General features: G+C 41.7%; 1 protein-coding gene across 1 annotated transcript in view; it reads left to right on the top strand.

Moving 5' to 3' along the window:
* FBN2 (fibrillin 2) overlaps positions 1-18476 on the top strand; it is a 372340-nt gene that overhangs the window by 317384 nt on the left and 36480 nt on the right. The window contains exons 40-46 of the mRNA XM_040415981.1: positions 337-462; positions 1329-1481; positions 9232-9300; positions 9401-9526; positions 12073-12198; positions 13983-14108; positions 14385-14501. Of these exons, the coding sequence (XP_040271915.1) occupies positions 337-462; positions 1329-1481; positions 9232-9300; positions 9401-9526; positions 12073-12198; positions 13983-14108; positions 14385-14501 (843 nt within the window). The remainder of the gene's footprint in view (positions 1-336; positions 463-1328; positions 1482-9231; positions 9301-9400; positions 9527-12072; positions 12199-13982; positions 14109-14384; positions 14502-18476) is intronic.

The following is an 18476-nucleotide window of genomic DNA, read 5'->3' as shown; positions in this document are numbered from 1 at the left end:
TCGCTAATGCAGTCACCTAAATCATCATTTCTAGGCAGCAGATCTTCCTGTGTAGACAGTTATCTACTACCCAGGAATAGTCATTCAGTATGGGAACTGCAGAGGTGAATGTAAATGCAGATCTCACCTCCTATGACGAGCAGACGATTATCGGGTACAAGCAGATCGTTGATGATTACCTGCTGTGCCTGCCAATGTAAAGGGGTCTTTACAAACACACAGTCAATAATTATGGATTTCCATGAAGCTAAATTATATGTGAAAAGTGTATTTCTTACCCATGTTATCATGCATATTTGTTTCTTTATATTGAATCTCTCTTGTATTATCCTTTAGATATTGATGAATGCGTCACTAATCCCGGAGTTTGTGGACCAGGAATATGCTACAATACTTTGGGGAACTTTACATGCATATGCCCTCCAGAGTACATGCAAGTCAACGGTGGACACACTTGTATGGGTAAGCTACTGACAATCGGTCTTTGCTCAAATCGGTCAAATGTCCTAACATATGAATAAAGGAGAAATGAAAGTTTAGAAATGTAATCGTTTTACTCATACATTTCACATAATTTTTAAGTGATGGCCCATCACTAGCTGATTGGCAAGGATCTGGCACCCCGCATTCCCACTGATCAGCTGTTTTGTTCATTGCTGGAAGTCAGCGCTACAGAGCTACAGAGCACCTTTATCATTGTAGCGGAAAGCGCTCTTCACTGCAGCACTGCTATCATTGCAGATTGTGAAAAAGGTCAGATTATTACATTCCAATCACTTTCAATTTCTATGTACTTCTTGACAAATCTCTGAAGACTGTTATTGAAGAAAAGGTAGAAAAAATAGAGGAAATGTACTAAGTAAATTGTACCAAATTCAAGAATCTTGTAAAACGGTGGCTAGGTCGTAAAGTTCTCCAAATGTAAAAGCTGTGTGCTATGATAAGGTGATGTAAGGGAGAGAGTTTGTGTAACATGCCTAGCAACAGGCTTGCAAATGTTGATGTATATGGCATAATTTACCCTTAATGCCCATAGTTAACTTATTCTATGGCTGTATGTTTTATTTATTTATTATTTAATTAGAAGTTTAATCATCTTAGACATAAAACTTGTTATAAGGTGAAACATTATTATGTGAATTGATCTGTTAAAGTACAGTATTTAGTTGGGAGAATATAAATTAGTAAAAATGCAAAAAAACTTACAGAGACAAAGTTTAGCTAAAACATTTCTGCTATGATTCAATTTTAGAACAAGTTTATAAACTGTTCCTGAACAAAAATTTACTTCAATAATATATGCAAAAATGTGTTCTGATTTGTTATAGATATGAGGAAGAGTTATTGTTACAGAACTTATAATGGAACCATGTGTGAGAATGAACTGCCTTTTAATGTCACAAAAAAGATGTGCTGCTGTACATATAATATCGGCAAAGCCTGGAGTAAACCTTGTGAACCATGCCCAACTCCTGGAACAGGTACAGAATATGATGTCATTAATCTCCTTCTCCAAATCTGTCTTTAACATTTCCACTCTTCGTCTTAGGCCTTGTCAAATTCTCTTCCCCCTTCAGAGGTCTATTAATCCAGGAAAAAATAAATACTGCTTAATCTTCAAATATTTTTGAGGAGCAATGGCCAGGTGTGCCAAACTCTACTGTAGGTTATCATACAATGTGCAGTAGGTAAAGAGGTACCCTATTATGAGCTACCATGGGAGACCCCGCCCATTTCGTCCGGGAAAAAAAAAATGTCCTGGAGCTTTTAGTATAACACATTTACAGATATTATGGATATTCTCCCCTAAAAGCAATATTTTTAGGGGAGAATAACTCCATATATATGAAGTATGACTGATTATTCCACATTTTTGTCAGATGTATCCAACAGAAAAACACTTTGAAATCAGAGGTAAAGTAGATGCCTCATGGACTTTTCCGGCAAGCTCTATTATGGATCAGTACAAAATATATTGTTACAATGAGAAATGAATATAGCGGCACTGCTCACACTCAATACCAAGACCCACTATTGCTCACTTGTCGATAGCCGGTGCAGTGGTAAATTGAACTTCATCTGTGGTGCTCAGCACTAAAGAGGGGGAGTTGATTCAATTTGCAACAATGTAGGGAGAATGAGTAAAGGTGCGCAGCACTCACCGAAGTTGCTGTTAAGTTACTTCTTTATTGTATCATCTTCAAAAAGAGTTACATGCAGGATCCTGGGGCGGACACTCTATTGCAGGTGGTAGTGGCTACGGCCGTTTCGCGCTTGTAATCGCGCTTCCTCTGGCCGCTGTGGACGTCATCGCGCCTCCTTGCGCTTTATAGGGGTGGCGCTCAGTAGCCGGGACCATCGCCAACAGCTGTGCGCCGCAGGTAAATGACAATCAAAACCATAAAAATGCAGAAAGGGACAAAAAGCACTTAAGTAAATACAAAAGATAGAGTCACTATTATAATACATTTTGCTACGTGATGAAAAGACAAACTATCGTCCCACACTGGCAAGGGAATACTAAGCACTAGAGGAGCGAAAAAACTCTGACAGGTTGAAAAATCGGTATATCATCGATTACTAAATAAACGGCACAAATGTGTATCACCTAGTTCCCCTTAAAGGAAGACCGACATGTCGTTCAGCCCCGCGTCCCCCATGGCCCCCGTATGCAAGATCCACCTTGCTTCCCTTCGCAGGAGCAGACAGTGCCGATCCCCTCCCCTAGGGATGGGTCGGACATGCTCCACTCCTGCAAAGGAAAGACAACGCGGGTGGGCATCATGGGCAGTGCGGATGTGCTCAATCAAGCGGGGACAACCTTTACCTGAACGTATGGACCCGACATGCTCACGGATTCACTCAAAAGGGGGACGAATAGTTTTCCCAATATAAAATCTTTTACAGGGGCAAAACACGACATAGACCACATATGGTGTGCGACAATTGATGAAGTCGCGTACTACGTGCTTCACTCCTCCTATGTGTAGGAATTTGCTGCATGCATTTAATTCACAAAAATAACAATGCCCACACTTATAATTCCCTCTGTTTTTTTTGAGCCAGGTCTCCACCTGGGGTTTGCTGAATACACTATTAACCAACATATCCTTGAGGGTAGGGCACTTTCTGAATGTGACCAAAGGTCGCTGACTCGAAAACTTGTTCAAAGAAGGGTCCCCTCTCAATAGGTCCCAATTCTCATTGATGACCCACCTGATTACCTCTACTGCGGGACTATATTTGAAGGCAAAGGCAAAGCGAGGTGGTGTCTTGTCTCTTCCTCTTTCCACAAGCAAGGACAAAATATAGCCATAGTATAGTCATGTGCATGAACCAAATAAGTGAGAGTTTTTAAGTAGAAAAATCCTAAAGAATGTTGTCTTATTTTTAGTTTTAAAATTTGATTTTGCAATAGGTCTTCTGAACTAACTCACTTGTGTTTTTAAGCTATTCTTTACAACTAACCCTTACAGTTTGGACAAATAGGCCAAAGAATTAAAAAAATGTTCCTGAAATACATCTTATTACTGTCAAAATGAGTGGTTGCACATTGAAAAACTGATGCATTTTATAAACCAGCTGTCCAATTTCAAGTCCATTTACCTTAAAATTGTTTTCCGAGATCTTTATACAGATGACTAGAGATGAGCAAATTTCTTTGTTACGAAGTGCATTTCTTTGTATGTAGTGGGCGCAATGACGGCGAACGGCGAACGCACCCCCCTTGCTCCCCCGTCATTGAGCCCCTCAGATGCCATGGTCATCGCTGATCACGGCATCTGAGGCTACCATTTAGGCCTTTCAGGGGTTAATAAGGGTAAAAAAATTAATAAATACTCACGTTATCCATTTGAGTTGCGTCGCGGGCATCTTGATTGAAGATACCATGCAAAATCTTGCGCGGTGACGTGATGACTTCATTATGCTGGCCGGCAGGGTGAGGTCATACGTCACCGTGCATGAGATTTCACGCAGTATCTTTCAATCAAGATGGCCGCAACGGCCTCTTTGCATGTAAATGGATGAGGTGAGTATGGTTTTTTTTTTTGTTTTTCCTGCCATTTCGGGGAAAATTTATTCTTTGCCATAAAGGGTGAGGAAATTCAGCTTCACAGCGAATTTAATTTTTCCTGAAATTCGGATCAAAGTCAATTTGTTTGACTTCCATTTTCTCAACACTACTGATGACCTATCCTTTGGGTAGGTCATCAGTATCTGATCGGTGGGGGTCTGCTATCGGGACCCCCGCCGATCAGTTGTTTGAATAGGTACCAGTGCTCACAGTACCACCGAAGCCTTCTCTCAGCTCACCAAGCACATTTGATAGAGATCAAAGTCCATTTAATAGCGGCTGTGCTTGGTATCGCAACTCATCCCCATTCACTTCAATGGGGTTGAGATGCGCCTAGGCCATGTGACAGGGAAAGCTGTGAGAAAGCCTCGACGCTACTACTAGTGCAGGTTCCTTCTCAAACAGCTGATCGGCAGGTGTTGGACCCCTACAGATCAGATACTGATGACGTATCCAGAGAAACCCCTTTAAAGAAACACTAACCCTAGAAAGTAATGCTAAATATAAACCCAGCATATACAGTAGCTGCTCCCACTGTTTTTCAGTTGCCAGCCTTTTCAGTACAATCCTGAAACAGTCCTGTAAAAATCCTGCAGACAACACCTGGTTAATCTGCTTTGTTCTATGTAAGCCAGGCGGCAGATTTAGAGGGGGGGGTTTAGCGAAGTGAAGGGGTTAAAAATCTTTTTTGAGACTCGCAACTATTGGACATAAATGTTGAGATGGGAAAACCCCTTTGTTAATTTTTTACATGTTGACACCTGAGCAGGAGACCCCTTTCTATGATATCCATATGCTTGAATATTGTATTCACATGTAAGTAATACAAATAACATCATTTAATATCTACCAAAACTATAGCATCCAATGCTATGAGCAAATAGTAAATGATAGTTGAGCATTTTATATTCACTGCTTTAGTTTTCAAAGAACATCTCTCTTTTATTGCTAATAGCAGCACATTTAATGCCTATATGGCCTAAATCTAGACCAAATAAATGCATTGATGGCCATCATTTCCATACATGTACCGATACTGATTAACATTCCACATCAATGACCATATGGCTGGCAGGAAACCCTGAGCTGTGGCAGCCATCCTTACAAATTGAAACTTCTTTATAGGAAACTTATTCTTCAAGAAATTGAGATAATCCAGTAAATATAGTAATGGATTTTGTAAATTAATTGTCAGCATATAGTTTGGGTGAATTTTTGAAGTTGTAATGATTAGAGGCAAAATGTCTGCCAACGTCAGCTTCTTAGAAATCAAAACTAATGGTAGCCTGGAAACATTTTGCATTGAAGTCTTTAAAGATCCCCGTGGTGCAGACGCTACTTTATTCTGTCAGATGACTTTAAGAGGCTTGTTTATTAGTCTACAAAAAATATTTAAGTTGCAAAAAGGAAGTTGTAATCTCAGGAAGAAGAGTGTCCCTTTCTATACACACAAATTATTACTGCATGATCAGAAGCTCATGGGAGCTTCAGACCTTTAGATACAAGAAGACCCCAGACCTCAATTTGTTTGTTAATAATAGTCACATTTGTCCAACACAGTAGAGCATTAATGGTTTCCTTGAGGGACACTTATTAAGACCAGCTAGGAGCTGGCATAGATTTGTGGTATAGCTTACACCGGTTTTATGGTGTAAATTATAATATACTGTATGTGCCTGGCTAGCAAGTCCTAACCCTTCACCACCTAGTCCTCGCCCAGCGCAGCCCACTTTTTTGTAAAGTGTCAAACACGACACAAAACCCACACTCTGCAAATATTTTGTGACTGTTTTACAGCAGAAAGCTGGCCTAGGGGAATTAAAAATGTTCCCCTATGTCCTCAAAAATAGGTCAGGATGCTAATTGCCAAAATGTTAACACTGCAGTGTATGAAAGCTAATGCTTTGTTGCAGCAGGGTTTGATTGAGTAGCTATTGAATGAAGGGTTTACCTATAGGGGATGCGGCAGTTGGCCTGAGGAGGCCCAAAGACACCGCTGCTACATAAGAAAGCCACAATATTATGAATGGCACTTGGCAGGTGGGATCCTGTTACCCTGCATTACGACCTCAGAGCTCTGTGCTAGACAAATACACTGTAATAAATGCACAACAGAACAAAGCAATGATCTTTGTATTGGTTGTGGCTGCGAGGTATTCAAAGGACTTCATTTCTACTACTTCATATGTAAATAAAAAATTGGAAACCATCTAGTGTGCTAATTTTCCCCCATCTTTATCCACAAGTTTTTGGTGGCAGCCTTGAACAATAAATGCTTTTTCTTAATAAGACTTTTCCCTGGTGGTAGCTTCAAACTTTTCAATCAGCGATTTTTCATAATAATATTTTTTTTATCTGTTGCTGTACTTGTGCAAGCCAATCTCCTTTCCAAAGGAAAATAAAATGGGGTCCCTCATACGAGGAACCTAGCCCTTTACCAGAGCTGAGCAAAGGAAATTTGCTTGGTTGCCTGAGAGGCATTTATTCGGATACAATTTTTCCTTATGGACGGTGCTTCATGTGTATGACAGTACACATGAGAAGTATTGTAAGATAGTCGACACTCCTCCGGGTTTCTGCAAAAAAAATAAATGTTAAAATTAGCACATCTTACATCTGCTAGCATCAGCTAGGCTTAGCTAATTTGAAAGTTTAATTGAATATCTTTCACAGAAACCCAGAGGTGTGTTGCGTAGCCTACAATACTACGTACATGTACTACTAGGCTCTCTCCATAATGAGTAATATTGCCCAGAAACCCAGAGTAGTAGTAGTAGTAGTAGTAGTATGAGACCAGAGAGGGTTATATACCAATTCTCAGGGCAATTGGAGCATATTTGATTTGGGCTGAATCGATTAGGACCCGAATCGAATTTTATTATAAATTCACCAAATTGGAAACTAAACTAGTTTTAAGACATTTGCTTGTTTCTAGTATGCATATTTAGGCTGGTGTCAGGAGAAATAGTTTTAGTGGTCACCATATTTGTTGTCTGCAGAACCCAGTTTTTTTTAACCAATGTAAATATAAAAATGCTAAACAGAATTTTCTAAACTTTACAGAGGCATAACATTGGAAGGATAAAGTGGCACATGACTTAGAGAAGAACTCTGGTCATTTTTTGCACATAAAATGCTAACTTAACCACCAATATTCTAGCAGCATCATTTGTTTCAGTTTAGCTCAACTGAATACATACATTTTGAACACTTTCATTATGGTTCATAATGGTCATGTAAATTCCAGCCTGACCGCTATTCCAGTGCCTACTTTTCTGTGTAAATAGTCTTTTATTTTACTATGTGGCTGACTTCTTGTGAACTACAGGTTTACATCATCACTAGGGATATCATCTCATCAACCATAGTTCTTCACCAGTGGGCGGCTGTCCTCACTGGTAAAGAATCTTTCCCTGCCACTTAATTGACAGGGCTGGACATGCCCTGACAGTCTTACACCTACACTGCTGTACCAAGAAGCAGCACAAGCACAGAGACCCTGCTTCCACTACTGGAGCAGCAACTGTGCATGCACCACTGCACTTTCAGTATTGGCACATGAACAGTTGGTGCTACTGAAGCAGAGCCTCTGCACATGTGCCACTACTTGAAGCAGCAGCGCAGGTGCAAGATTGGCCGGGCGTGATGTCCAGCCCTGTCGATTAAGCAGCCTAACAAGATTCTTCAATAGCAGGAACAGGCCCTCAAAGGTGAAGAACACTGGTTGATGAGATGAGTCGATCTCTAAGAATTAATTCACTCATCCCTAATCTTAACCTATCAAATCCCTCCTGGTGCTTTCAGGCACCCTCCCTCCCCATGGTATGTCCTGTAGAGTGTGAATGAAGATATAATTTCTGCTCTAAAAGACAAGGAGTACAGTGATATGGTGAGTCCCTACAATTATTAGTTGCAATGTTAAAGAACTCCCTTGACTCACACTGGCTATACTATCTGTGTGCTGTGTGTAGAATCGCCATTTCTATAAGATGCATCTTCATACTTCACTTCTCTGCCTCCTGCTTCTTAGGCAAGGTGCTGAATCTCCTTGAAAAGACCAGTCCTGTATGGAGACTTATTGGCAATGCCCCATGGGAAATGAATATGCAAAGAGGTATCTCCCAAAGAAGAGAGTCATGTCGCTAGCGCCAACTTTCAAACGAGCCTTGAGATTTGACAAGGGAATATAGCAAAAACAGATATTCAGCTGTAGACAGTTGTTTTGAGGTGCCTTCCCGAGACTGATCTCTTTAATGGAATTCCGCACCCCGCCTAAGCCACATTCAAGGCATGGCACCCAGACAGACAGAATCCCACACCAGAATTCTATGAGTGGCAAGCACCCTGAAACAGCTGTCTATGGATGGATATCTGGCTTTGCTATATTTCCTTGTACAATCCCAAGGCTTGTTGTATTTTGACTCATAGGGAACCACTTCCAAAAGGTGGCACCAGCAAGATGGTTCTCTTTCTTGGGAGATATGTCTTTGCATATTTTTTGCTTCCTGCTTGTAAGACCTGACAAGGGATGGACTGGGAATTTAAAGTGGCCCTGGAAAAATTTAATAAAAGTTGCCCAATGTGGTAGGCGGGAACAGACTGACAGAAGGCAGAGCCAACACAAGTAAGCAAAGACAACAGAAGTAGGCGGGGTACAAAATACTGCCCCAGCAGAACCAAATACTACAGTGGAGCACAAACTGCTGCCATCTCAGCCACAGTATTCAACTGTATCACTGTCCTGAGGACAGCAATACAGTTAAATTCAGTATGGCACCTGCGGCCGCTGGCCAGATGCATAAGTCCCTGATGATCCTAGCATTAACACTGATCTCAAATCATAATGTGCTTCGCCAGTGTCCATGAGGAAGGTTAGGACACCCCTGGGCATCAGCCTACTGAGAAGTTTCCCTGTAGGGTCTATGGCTAGTCCACCCCATGGCCATCACAGGGAGAAACCTATCACAAGCAGGAGACAGGGCAATCAGACTTCAGTAATGTCTAAAACAGGTATACACAAGGCATAGAGAAGAGCCTCTACATTATTCTTGCTGCACTGTATAGACAATTATTTTATACACTGTTATCTTTGTTAATCTATATCCCCTTATAAAAAATAATGGTAATTTTTTGGTAATTTTTTCTTTCACTTGAAGTTAATTTCAGAAACCTCTGTGGAGCTATCCCTGGATTCACCTTCGATATACACACTGGTAAAGCTGTAGGTAAGACATCTAAAAATATAAAATTACAGAAACTAGCTGTAAATATTTGATCATAATCTAGTTTCTATTTCTTTTATTTATTTCTACAATTATTTTCTAGACATTGATGAATGTACAGAGATCCCTGGAATTTGTGCAAATGGGGTATGCATTAATCAGATAGGCAGTTTCCGTTGTGAATGCCCAACAGGATTTAACTACAATGATTTACTTCTAGTTTGCGAAGGTAAGTTCAACAATGCAAGTATACATATATACCAAATTCTTATGTTCTTTTTTATGATTCATACGAAATAGTATAAGTAGTAACTGTAAGCCAAATGTATGTAACATACGGTACACATACGGTGACATCATATAAAAGGGTTAAAAGGGTTTTCCAATATAATTTTACTGATGAACAATCCTCTCAATGGGTCATCAGTATCTAATCGGTGGGGGTCCAACACCCAGGACCCCTGCTGACCAGCTGTTTGAGAAGGTTGCGGTTCTTGTAGTAGTGTCACTACCTTCTTCTGGCTCACCAAGCACAACGCCGTACATTGTATAGAAGCTGTGCTTGATATCACAACTCAGCCCAATTTCACTTCAATGGGGCTGAGCAGCACTTAGGCCATGGGACTGGTGGGTGTCCAGGGTGTTGGACCTAAACCATTCAGATACTGATGACCAATGAAGACGATAAGGTCATCAGTAAAAAATATCTCGGAAAACCCACAGTGATGTCAGAATCTGGGAATAATGCACACTACTGTCACAGAAGAGGAGTAATATAATGAAGAAGAAGAAGAAGCATAGTTAAGGCTGTAGTTAAGGAACACAGTGATAACACAGCATATGGATAAGAAACACATCATCCCAATTCAAGAATAATACGCGCAATGATGTCACAGACAATGTTTGCTATAAAAAAAAAGCTAAATGCTAATGGGAAAAGAGATGCCACAGTATGGAGGAAGTAAATGAGCACAGTGATGTCACCATCTGAAAACATACAAAAGTATTCTTTTATATGGCAAGGTGGCCGTAGCGGTAACAACCCTTATAGCTCACAGATTAATTGTCTTTCCCTTTGATAATATTTCTCCATATACATTAAAAATCTTTTACACCCTTGTGTAAAAATGTTAAAGGGGTTTCCTGGGACACTGATATTGATGGTCTATCCATCGATATGCCAACAATGTCAGATCCATTATGGTGCTACTCCTGGCATCCCCCCCGATCAGCTGATTAAAGAGGCCGTGGTGCACTGTCTGTACATTCTGTAGCGGCCACAACTCGTATTGCAGAACAGTCCCATTCTCTTGAACTGGACTGAGTAGCACTGAACCGCAGTACCAGACACAGTAGCTACAGAATGTACGGGGGTAGCACTGTGGCTCAGTGGTTAGCACTGGTGCCTAATAGCACTGGGGTCCTAGGTTCGAATCTGTCCATGGGCAACATCTGCATGGAGTTTGTGTGAGTTTCCTACAGGTACTCCGGTTTCCTCCCACACTCTAAAGATATACTAATAAGGACCTTAGATTGTGAGCCCCATTGGGGACAGTTGGATGCTAATGTCTGTAAAGCGCTGTGGAATATAGTAGCATAATATAAGTGCATAAAATAAATAAATAAACTGTGCCTGGTAAACAATGAAGGATTCATGGTGGTCATCAGAGCGCTGTGCCCCCTTCAGGGCTCTTTCACACCTGCGTTCTTTTCTTCCGGCATAGAGTTCCGTCGTCGGGGCTCTATGCCGGAAGAATCCTGATCAGTTTTATCCTAATGCATTCTGAATGGAGAGAAATCAGTTCAGGATGCATCAGGATGTCTTCAGTTCCGGAACGGAACGTTTTTTGGCCGGAGAAAATACCGCAGCATGCTGCGCTTTTTGCTCCGGCCAAAAATCCTGAAGACTTGCCGCAAGGCCGGATCCGGAATTAATGCCCATTGAAAGGCATTGATCCGGATCCGGCCTTAAGCTAAACGTCGTTTCGGCGCATTGCCGGACCCGACATTTAGCTTTTTCAGAGTTTCAGAGTGGTTACCATGGCTGCCGGGACGCTAAAGTCCTGGCAGCCATGGTAAAGTGTAGTGGGGAGCGGGGGAGCAGTGTACTTACCGTCCGTGCGGCTCCCGGGGGCGCTCCAGAGTGACGTCAGGGCGCCCCAATCGCATGGATCACGTGATCACATGGATCACGTCATCCATGCGCATGGGGCGCTCTGACGTCATTCTGGAGCGCCCGGGAGCCGCACGGACTGTAAGTATATTGCTCCCCCGCTCCCCACTACTACTATGGCAGCCAGGACTTTAATAGCGTCCTGGCTGCCATAGTAACACTGAACGCATTTTGAAGACGGCTCCGTCTTCAAATGCTTTCAGTACACTTGCGTTTTTCCGGATCCGGCGGGCACCTCCGGCAACGGAAGTGCATGCCGGATCCCAACAATGCAAGTGTGAAAGAGGACTCAGCCAGCTGATTAGTAGAGGTGGGGATTGGACTCTCACCGATCTGATATGCTTTGGAGAAGCTGTAATATGAAAGTCCTGGACAGTTAATTTAATGATAGAGCCCCGCAGTGAAGACAGAGGTCACTTTAGCCACTTACCTAAAAATAATCTATTCTTCTTCTGATTTGTAAAAAAAAAAAAAAAACTATTACACTATGTTTACTTAAGAATTAAATTGTGCCTGAATAAAAGTGTTGATATGATAGGAGCATAATGAAAGGATATTTGTATTTGTGTCAGTACTGACTGAGGTGTTATTTAACATTTTAGACATTGACGAATGCTCCAGTGGTGATTATTTCTGCCAGAGAAATGCAGATTGCTTAAACAGTCCTGGGAGTTACCGCTGTGAATGTTCTGCTGGGTTTAAGCTGCTGCCCAATGGTGCTTGCATTGGTAAGACCCTCTTTTTTTCATTCAATACAGTGTGTACCGTTCATATACACCTTTCACAATGCTGACTAAACCCTGTGTCCAAAGCTACTTGGAAACTAAATGACTCATCCAGGCCTCCACCTGTACCTATTTCTAAGCCTCTATTCAAACCAGCAGCAATGCATCTGGTGAAATTGGAGTTAGTACAACTATGCCGGATCCATTTTCCATCGGATTCTGGTGAATCCTAATGGACCTACTAACCTTTATAAGGACAGACCTGAAGACCGCCTTTTCCTCTGCTAGTGGCAGAGTGAAAATCCAGCCAAAAGAGATCTTTTGACAAGAATACAATATGAGGGTCAGTGACTTCAGAGCCCTGCCAGTTTCAAAAGGAAAGAAGTCTGTGATGGAAATTGCAGACGTTGCCAAGAAGGTTGGGACTGCTATTTCACGTGCCCAGTCCTTTCCTTTTGGAAAGCACTTTTGTAAACTGGCAGATGGCAGAGGGTAAGGTGTAAAACAACAGGGGAGGTATTCTCCAAAGCAACGTACTGGATCTTCCATTCCTATTCTACTCAGAATGTGAAAGCTGTCATCTAGCTATGTGTGACCTTCTAAGAGCCAATGGGCTACTGACAATGCAAGTACGATATGTAGAAGACAGATTCATTTCTCATCCATATTCAGAACACTATATTTAGTATTAGTAAGGCCTCTTTCACACTTGCGTTGTTGGGATCCGGCATGCACTTCCGTTGCCGGAGGTGCCTGCCGGATCCGTAACAACGCAAGTGTACTGAAAGCATTTGAAGACGGAACCGTCTTCCAAATGCTTTCAGTGTTACTATGGCACCCAGGACGCTATTAAAGTCCTGGTTGCCATAGTAGGAGCGGGGGAGCGGTATACTTACAGTCCGTGCGGCTCCCCGGGCGCTCCAGAATGACGTCAGAGCGCCCCATGCGCATGGATGACGTGATCCATGTGATCACGTGATCCATGCGCTTGGGGCGCCCTGACGTCACTCTGGAGCGCCCGGGGAGCCGCACGGACGGTAAGTATGCTGCTCCCCTGCTCCCCGCTACACTTACCATGGCTGTCAGGACTTTAGCGTCCCGGTAGCCATGGTAACTATTCAGAAAAAGCTAAACGTCGGGTCCGGCAATGCGCCGAAACGACGTTTAGCTTAAGGCCGGATCCGGATCAATGCCTTTCAATGGGCATTGATCCCGGATCCGGCCTTGCGGCAAGTCTTCAGGATTTTTGGCCGGAGCAAAAAGCGCAGCATGCTGCGGTATTTTCTCCGGCCAAAAAACGTTCCGTACCGGAACTGAAGACATCCTGATGCATCCTGAACGGATTACTCTCCATTCAGAATGCATTAGGATAATCCTGATCAGTATTCTTCCGGCATAGAGTCCCGACGACGGAACTCTATGCCGGAAGACAAGAACGCAAGTGTGAAAGAGCCCTAATACTAACAGGGATGCAATCTATTAGCTACCAAATGGTCTGTATTTTCAACTATGCACATACTCTACATCTTTCATATACAGTATATAAATACACAAAAACCTGTCCAAAATGACTAGAAAAATTCTCATACTGACATAATAAATCCCAGTCTATGCCTCATGACATACTCTAGTCGAGGTCTTCAAAGAACCATTCATTGTAATGCTACCATTCCGTTTATGTACTTGCAAAGTGGATGTATGCTTCCATTAGGTCATATAACCCTGCGGGTTGTACTAGTATTCCATTATTTATTAACATGTGTTTTCGATGTACATCCATTTTGCAGATCGCAATGAATGCCTGGAAATTCCCAATGTTTGCAGTCATGGCATATGCGAGGACACGCTGGGCAGTTATTACTGTGTATGCAACAATGGCTTCAAGGCGTCTTCAGATCGTACAATGTGCATGGGTATGTTTCATATACTTCTTTAGTAATATTGCTAAGCTTATAAGATATTAAATTATATTGGCATCCATGTTAGTGAGTTTGTGACTGCTGACATTTTAAGTGCGCCCTGCGGCAGTCTAGTAGCAGTAGACAAGTTGTAGAGAGTCAATTATTGTTGGGCTACGACTGCTTTTATGTTAGCCATCCAGTATTTAGGAAAAAATATCCAACTGTCAAGAAACTTAAACCACAGAAGGAAGAATGTTTCCTCCTGTTTCATGTGCATCTCTTTGGCAGATATCGATGAATGTGAGCGTCAGCCATGTGGAAACGGAACTTGTAAAAACACAGTGGGATCATATAACTGTCTCTGCTATCCTGGATTTGAGCTTTCTCATAATAATGACTGCATGGGTAAGTTCTTTATTACATTGATGTCTCTGAGCGGTGTTAATGGCATCCTGGTGGATTTTCATGTGGATAAAGTTAGTAATCGATATGCTTCTATGAGAAACATAAATTTAAAAATGTACAGCATGTTATAATCCTGCCACAATCCTGCCACAAGTTCGGCTGAGATTTTAGACGAAAAATACAATAAAACCAATATGAATACCATTCATAGAGCTTTGCTCTGTTATAGTATCTTCTTCTAGAGGAGAATCTGGTTCATATGCCAAAAATGAATTTGAAAATTAAGTTCTTCATGTACTAAAAGGTGGCATATGTAACTAATGAGTGGACCACTAAGTAAAGATCAGATCGTGAAATGTCTAAATCCTCTTTAAAATACAACCTACAAAATTTCATCAGAAGTAGCAACTACACTCCTCAACATTGAAAGTGCAAAACCAAGAAGGACAAGCCACTGCAAATCGAGGAAGTGACAGGTGTTGTTGAGATCTGAAGATGATCAATTTTTCAAGCAACTAGCTCCAATCTGTAGCAAGTGGGAAAAAACCTGATTGTGTGATGCCTCATTGTTCTCATTGTTCATTGTTATATAGTAACATAGTAACATAGTAACATAGTACATAAGGCCGAAAAAAGACATTTGTCCATACAGTTCGGCCTGTCATCCTGCAAGTTGATCCAGAGGAAGGCAAAAAAAAAACTGTGAGGTAGAAGCCAATTTTCCCCACTTTAGGGGAATAAAAAATTCCTTCCCGACTCCAATCAGGCAATCAGAATAACTCCCTGGATCAACGACCCCTCTCTAGTAGCTATAGCCTGTAATATTATTACGCTCCAGAAATACATCCAGGCCCCTCTTGAATTCCTTTATTGTACTAACCATCACCACCTCCTCAGGCAGAGAGTTCCATAGTCTCACTGCTCTGTACAAGCCTTCTTTCCTCCAGACGCAGAGGATGTCCTCTCGTCACAGTCAAAGTACTGGGGATAAATAGATGATGGGAGAGATCTCTGTACTGACCCCTGATATATTTATACATAGTAATTAGATCTCCCCTCAGTCATCTTTTTTCTAAAGTAAATAACCCTAATTTTGATAATCTTTCAGGGTACTGTAGTTGCCCCATTCCAGTAATTACTTTAGTTGCCCTCCTCTGGACCCTCTCCAGCTCTGCTATGTCTGCCTTGTTCACAGGAGCCCAGAACTGTACACAGAACTCCATGTGTGGTCTGACTAGCAATTTGTAAAGTGGTAGGACTATGTTCTTATCACGGGCATCTATGCCCCTTTTGATGCAACCCATTATCTTATTGGCCCTGGCAGCAGCTGCCTGACACTGATTTTTGCAGCTTAGTTTGCTATTTATTAAAATTCCTAGATCCTTTTCCATGTCAGTGTTACAGAGTGTTTTACCATTTAGTATGTACGGGTGACTTGCATTATTCCTTCCCATGTGCATAACCTTACATTTGTCAGTGTTAAACCTCATCTGCCACTTATCTGCCCAAGCCTCCAATCTATCCAGATCCCTCTGTAGTAGTATACTGTGCTCTTCAGTGTTAATTACTTTACACAGTTTAGTGTCATCTGCGAAAATTGATAGTTTACTATGCAAGCCTTCTTCAAGAACATTAATAAATATATTGAAGAGAATAGGGCCCAATACTGACCCCTGAGGTACTCCACTAGTGACAGTGACCCAATCTTAGTGTGTACCGTTAATAACCACCTTCTGTTTTCTATCACTCAGCCAGTTACTTACCCACATACAGACATTTTCTCCCAGTCCGAGCATTCTCATTTTCTATACTAACCTTTTATGTGGTACAGTGTCAAATGCTTTGGAGAAGTCCAGATATACGACATCCATTGATTCGCCGCTGTCAAGTCTAGAACTTACCTCCTCATAGAAACTGATTAAATTAGTTTGGCATGACCGATCCCTCATGAAGCTATGCTGATATGGCGTTATTTGCTTATTTCCATTGAGATGCTCTAAGATAGCATCTCTTAGAAAACCTTCAAACAGTTTACCCACAACAGATGTTAAACTTACCGGCCTATAGTTTCCAGGCTTTGTTTTTGAACCCTTTTTGAATATTGGCGCCACATTTGCTATGCGCCAATCCTGTGGGACATTCCCTGTCAGTATAGAGTCTGCAAATATCAGAAATAAGAGTCTAGCTATGACATTACTTAATTTCCTTAGGATACGGGGGTGTATGCCATCCGGTCCTGGCCAGTTATGTGCCAGTTGTGCCAGTTATCACCAGTTATCACAAACTGAGAGGGACAGTATCCTTGAACTTAGAGATCTTGGTTTATCACTCTGGCAGATCACTATGCTACTAGGCCAAGAAGTTGGCCTCTGCATGAAGGGATCATCTAATGAGAATAATGGTGCGTAGTGAACTATTCTGTACTGCAAGTGAAATTAGTCATCATACTGTATCCCAAGCCTAGGGTGGCAGTGTCTACAAAAACCATCAGAAGGAGTTTGCACGACATTGGCCTATGAGCCAGACGTCCAGCTACAGGTGTTCTGTTGACCTCATGCCACTGCTCTCATAGGCTATCAGAGTGCACAGTAAGACAGCAGTGGAGACTGGAGTGGAGGTCTATCCTCTTCAGCAAGCTTTTGTCTTGGATAGAATGATAGATTGATCTGGAGATTTTGTGGCCATTGTCCTTAACAATGGAACGTTAAACCAATCCTACTCCTGGGATTATGGTGTGTGATGTTATGTACATAATGTACAGTAGGCAATCCCTTCTAGTCATCATTTAAGGTACACCAACAGCTCAATGTTAAATTGATTTGGTCATGGAACCAGTAGGACGGCCATTTCTCCATAGTGTTCTAGGAGCAGTATTTCAACAGGACAACACTAGGCTACATATTGTTCATGCAGCCTGCGTGGCATAAACATACCTATGGCCTGCAGCATCTCAGCATTTGTATCCCATAGAGCACATCTGGATGTCATTGATTGGCAATCACAAAGAGAGCAGCCAGAAGCAGATCTTGATGATGCAGCATGGTGGCTCAGTGGTTAGCACTGGTGCCTTGCAGCACTGGGGTCCTAGGTTCAAATCTGACCAAGGACAACATCTGCATGGTGTTTGTATGTTCTCCCCATGTTTGTGTGGGTTTCCTCCGGGTACTCCGGTTTCCTCCCACACTCTAAAGACATACTGATAGGGACCTTAGATTGTGAGCCCCATTAGGGACAGTTGGATGCTAAAGTTTGTAAAGCAGAATATAGTGGCGCTATATAAGTGCATACAATGAATTTGCATGTCCAAGTGCATTATGCGTGGAAAAACATTCCTCAGAAAACCATTAACCTTATTTATAGCATGCCAAGACATGTAAGTGTGTGTATTTATGTGCTCTTACTCAATGCTGAACAAATCAAGATGTTTTGAACATTCTATTTTTTATTTTTTTGCATATGATTAACATGTCTATCAATCCTGTGATTTCCATAATTCCACAACTTTTCCTTCTTGGTGTTACAATATCAGTGTTGAAGAGTGTAAAATAAATCTCAAGACAATTAGCTGCAGTGGGTTGACTTTTATGCCCTCCGCCTTCTAGATTCTGCTAGTTAGGGTTTCACTTCTAATTTCTTCATTGTTGTTTGGAGAGGAGTTCCTAGTTTAAAAAAAAACACAACCACACTGACACTGGATACTATCTACACTCAAAATGTCATGTGTACCCCTGTATATATTTATGACAATGACAGGCACAGGTTCTTTAAATGTATCACTGTATAAATTACAGTTTACAAAAATGTTTTCAATTCATGCAGCTTTTACATTACAGATTTTATCTTTATAGTCATCTACCTAAGGGCTCATGTGCATGTAGCCTATGCAGCATTGGTGCATAAAGCATGTATATTCTTCTAGGGAGAATACCTCCAAAGACACTGTCTGTTGGAGCATGACACCATTTGTTTTCTATC

Source organism: Bufo bufo, chromosome 2, assembly GCF_905171765.1.
Source record: "Bufo bufo chromosome 2, aBufBuf1.1, whole genome shotgun sequence".
NCBI lineage: Eukaryota > Metazoa > Chordata > Amphibia > Anura > Bufonidae > Bufo > Bufo bufo.
Note: the sequence above shows the minus strand (reverse complement) of the source record. Positions and strands in the feature narration are given on the sequence as shown.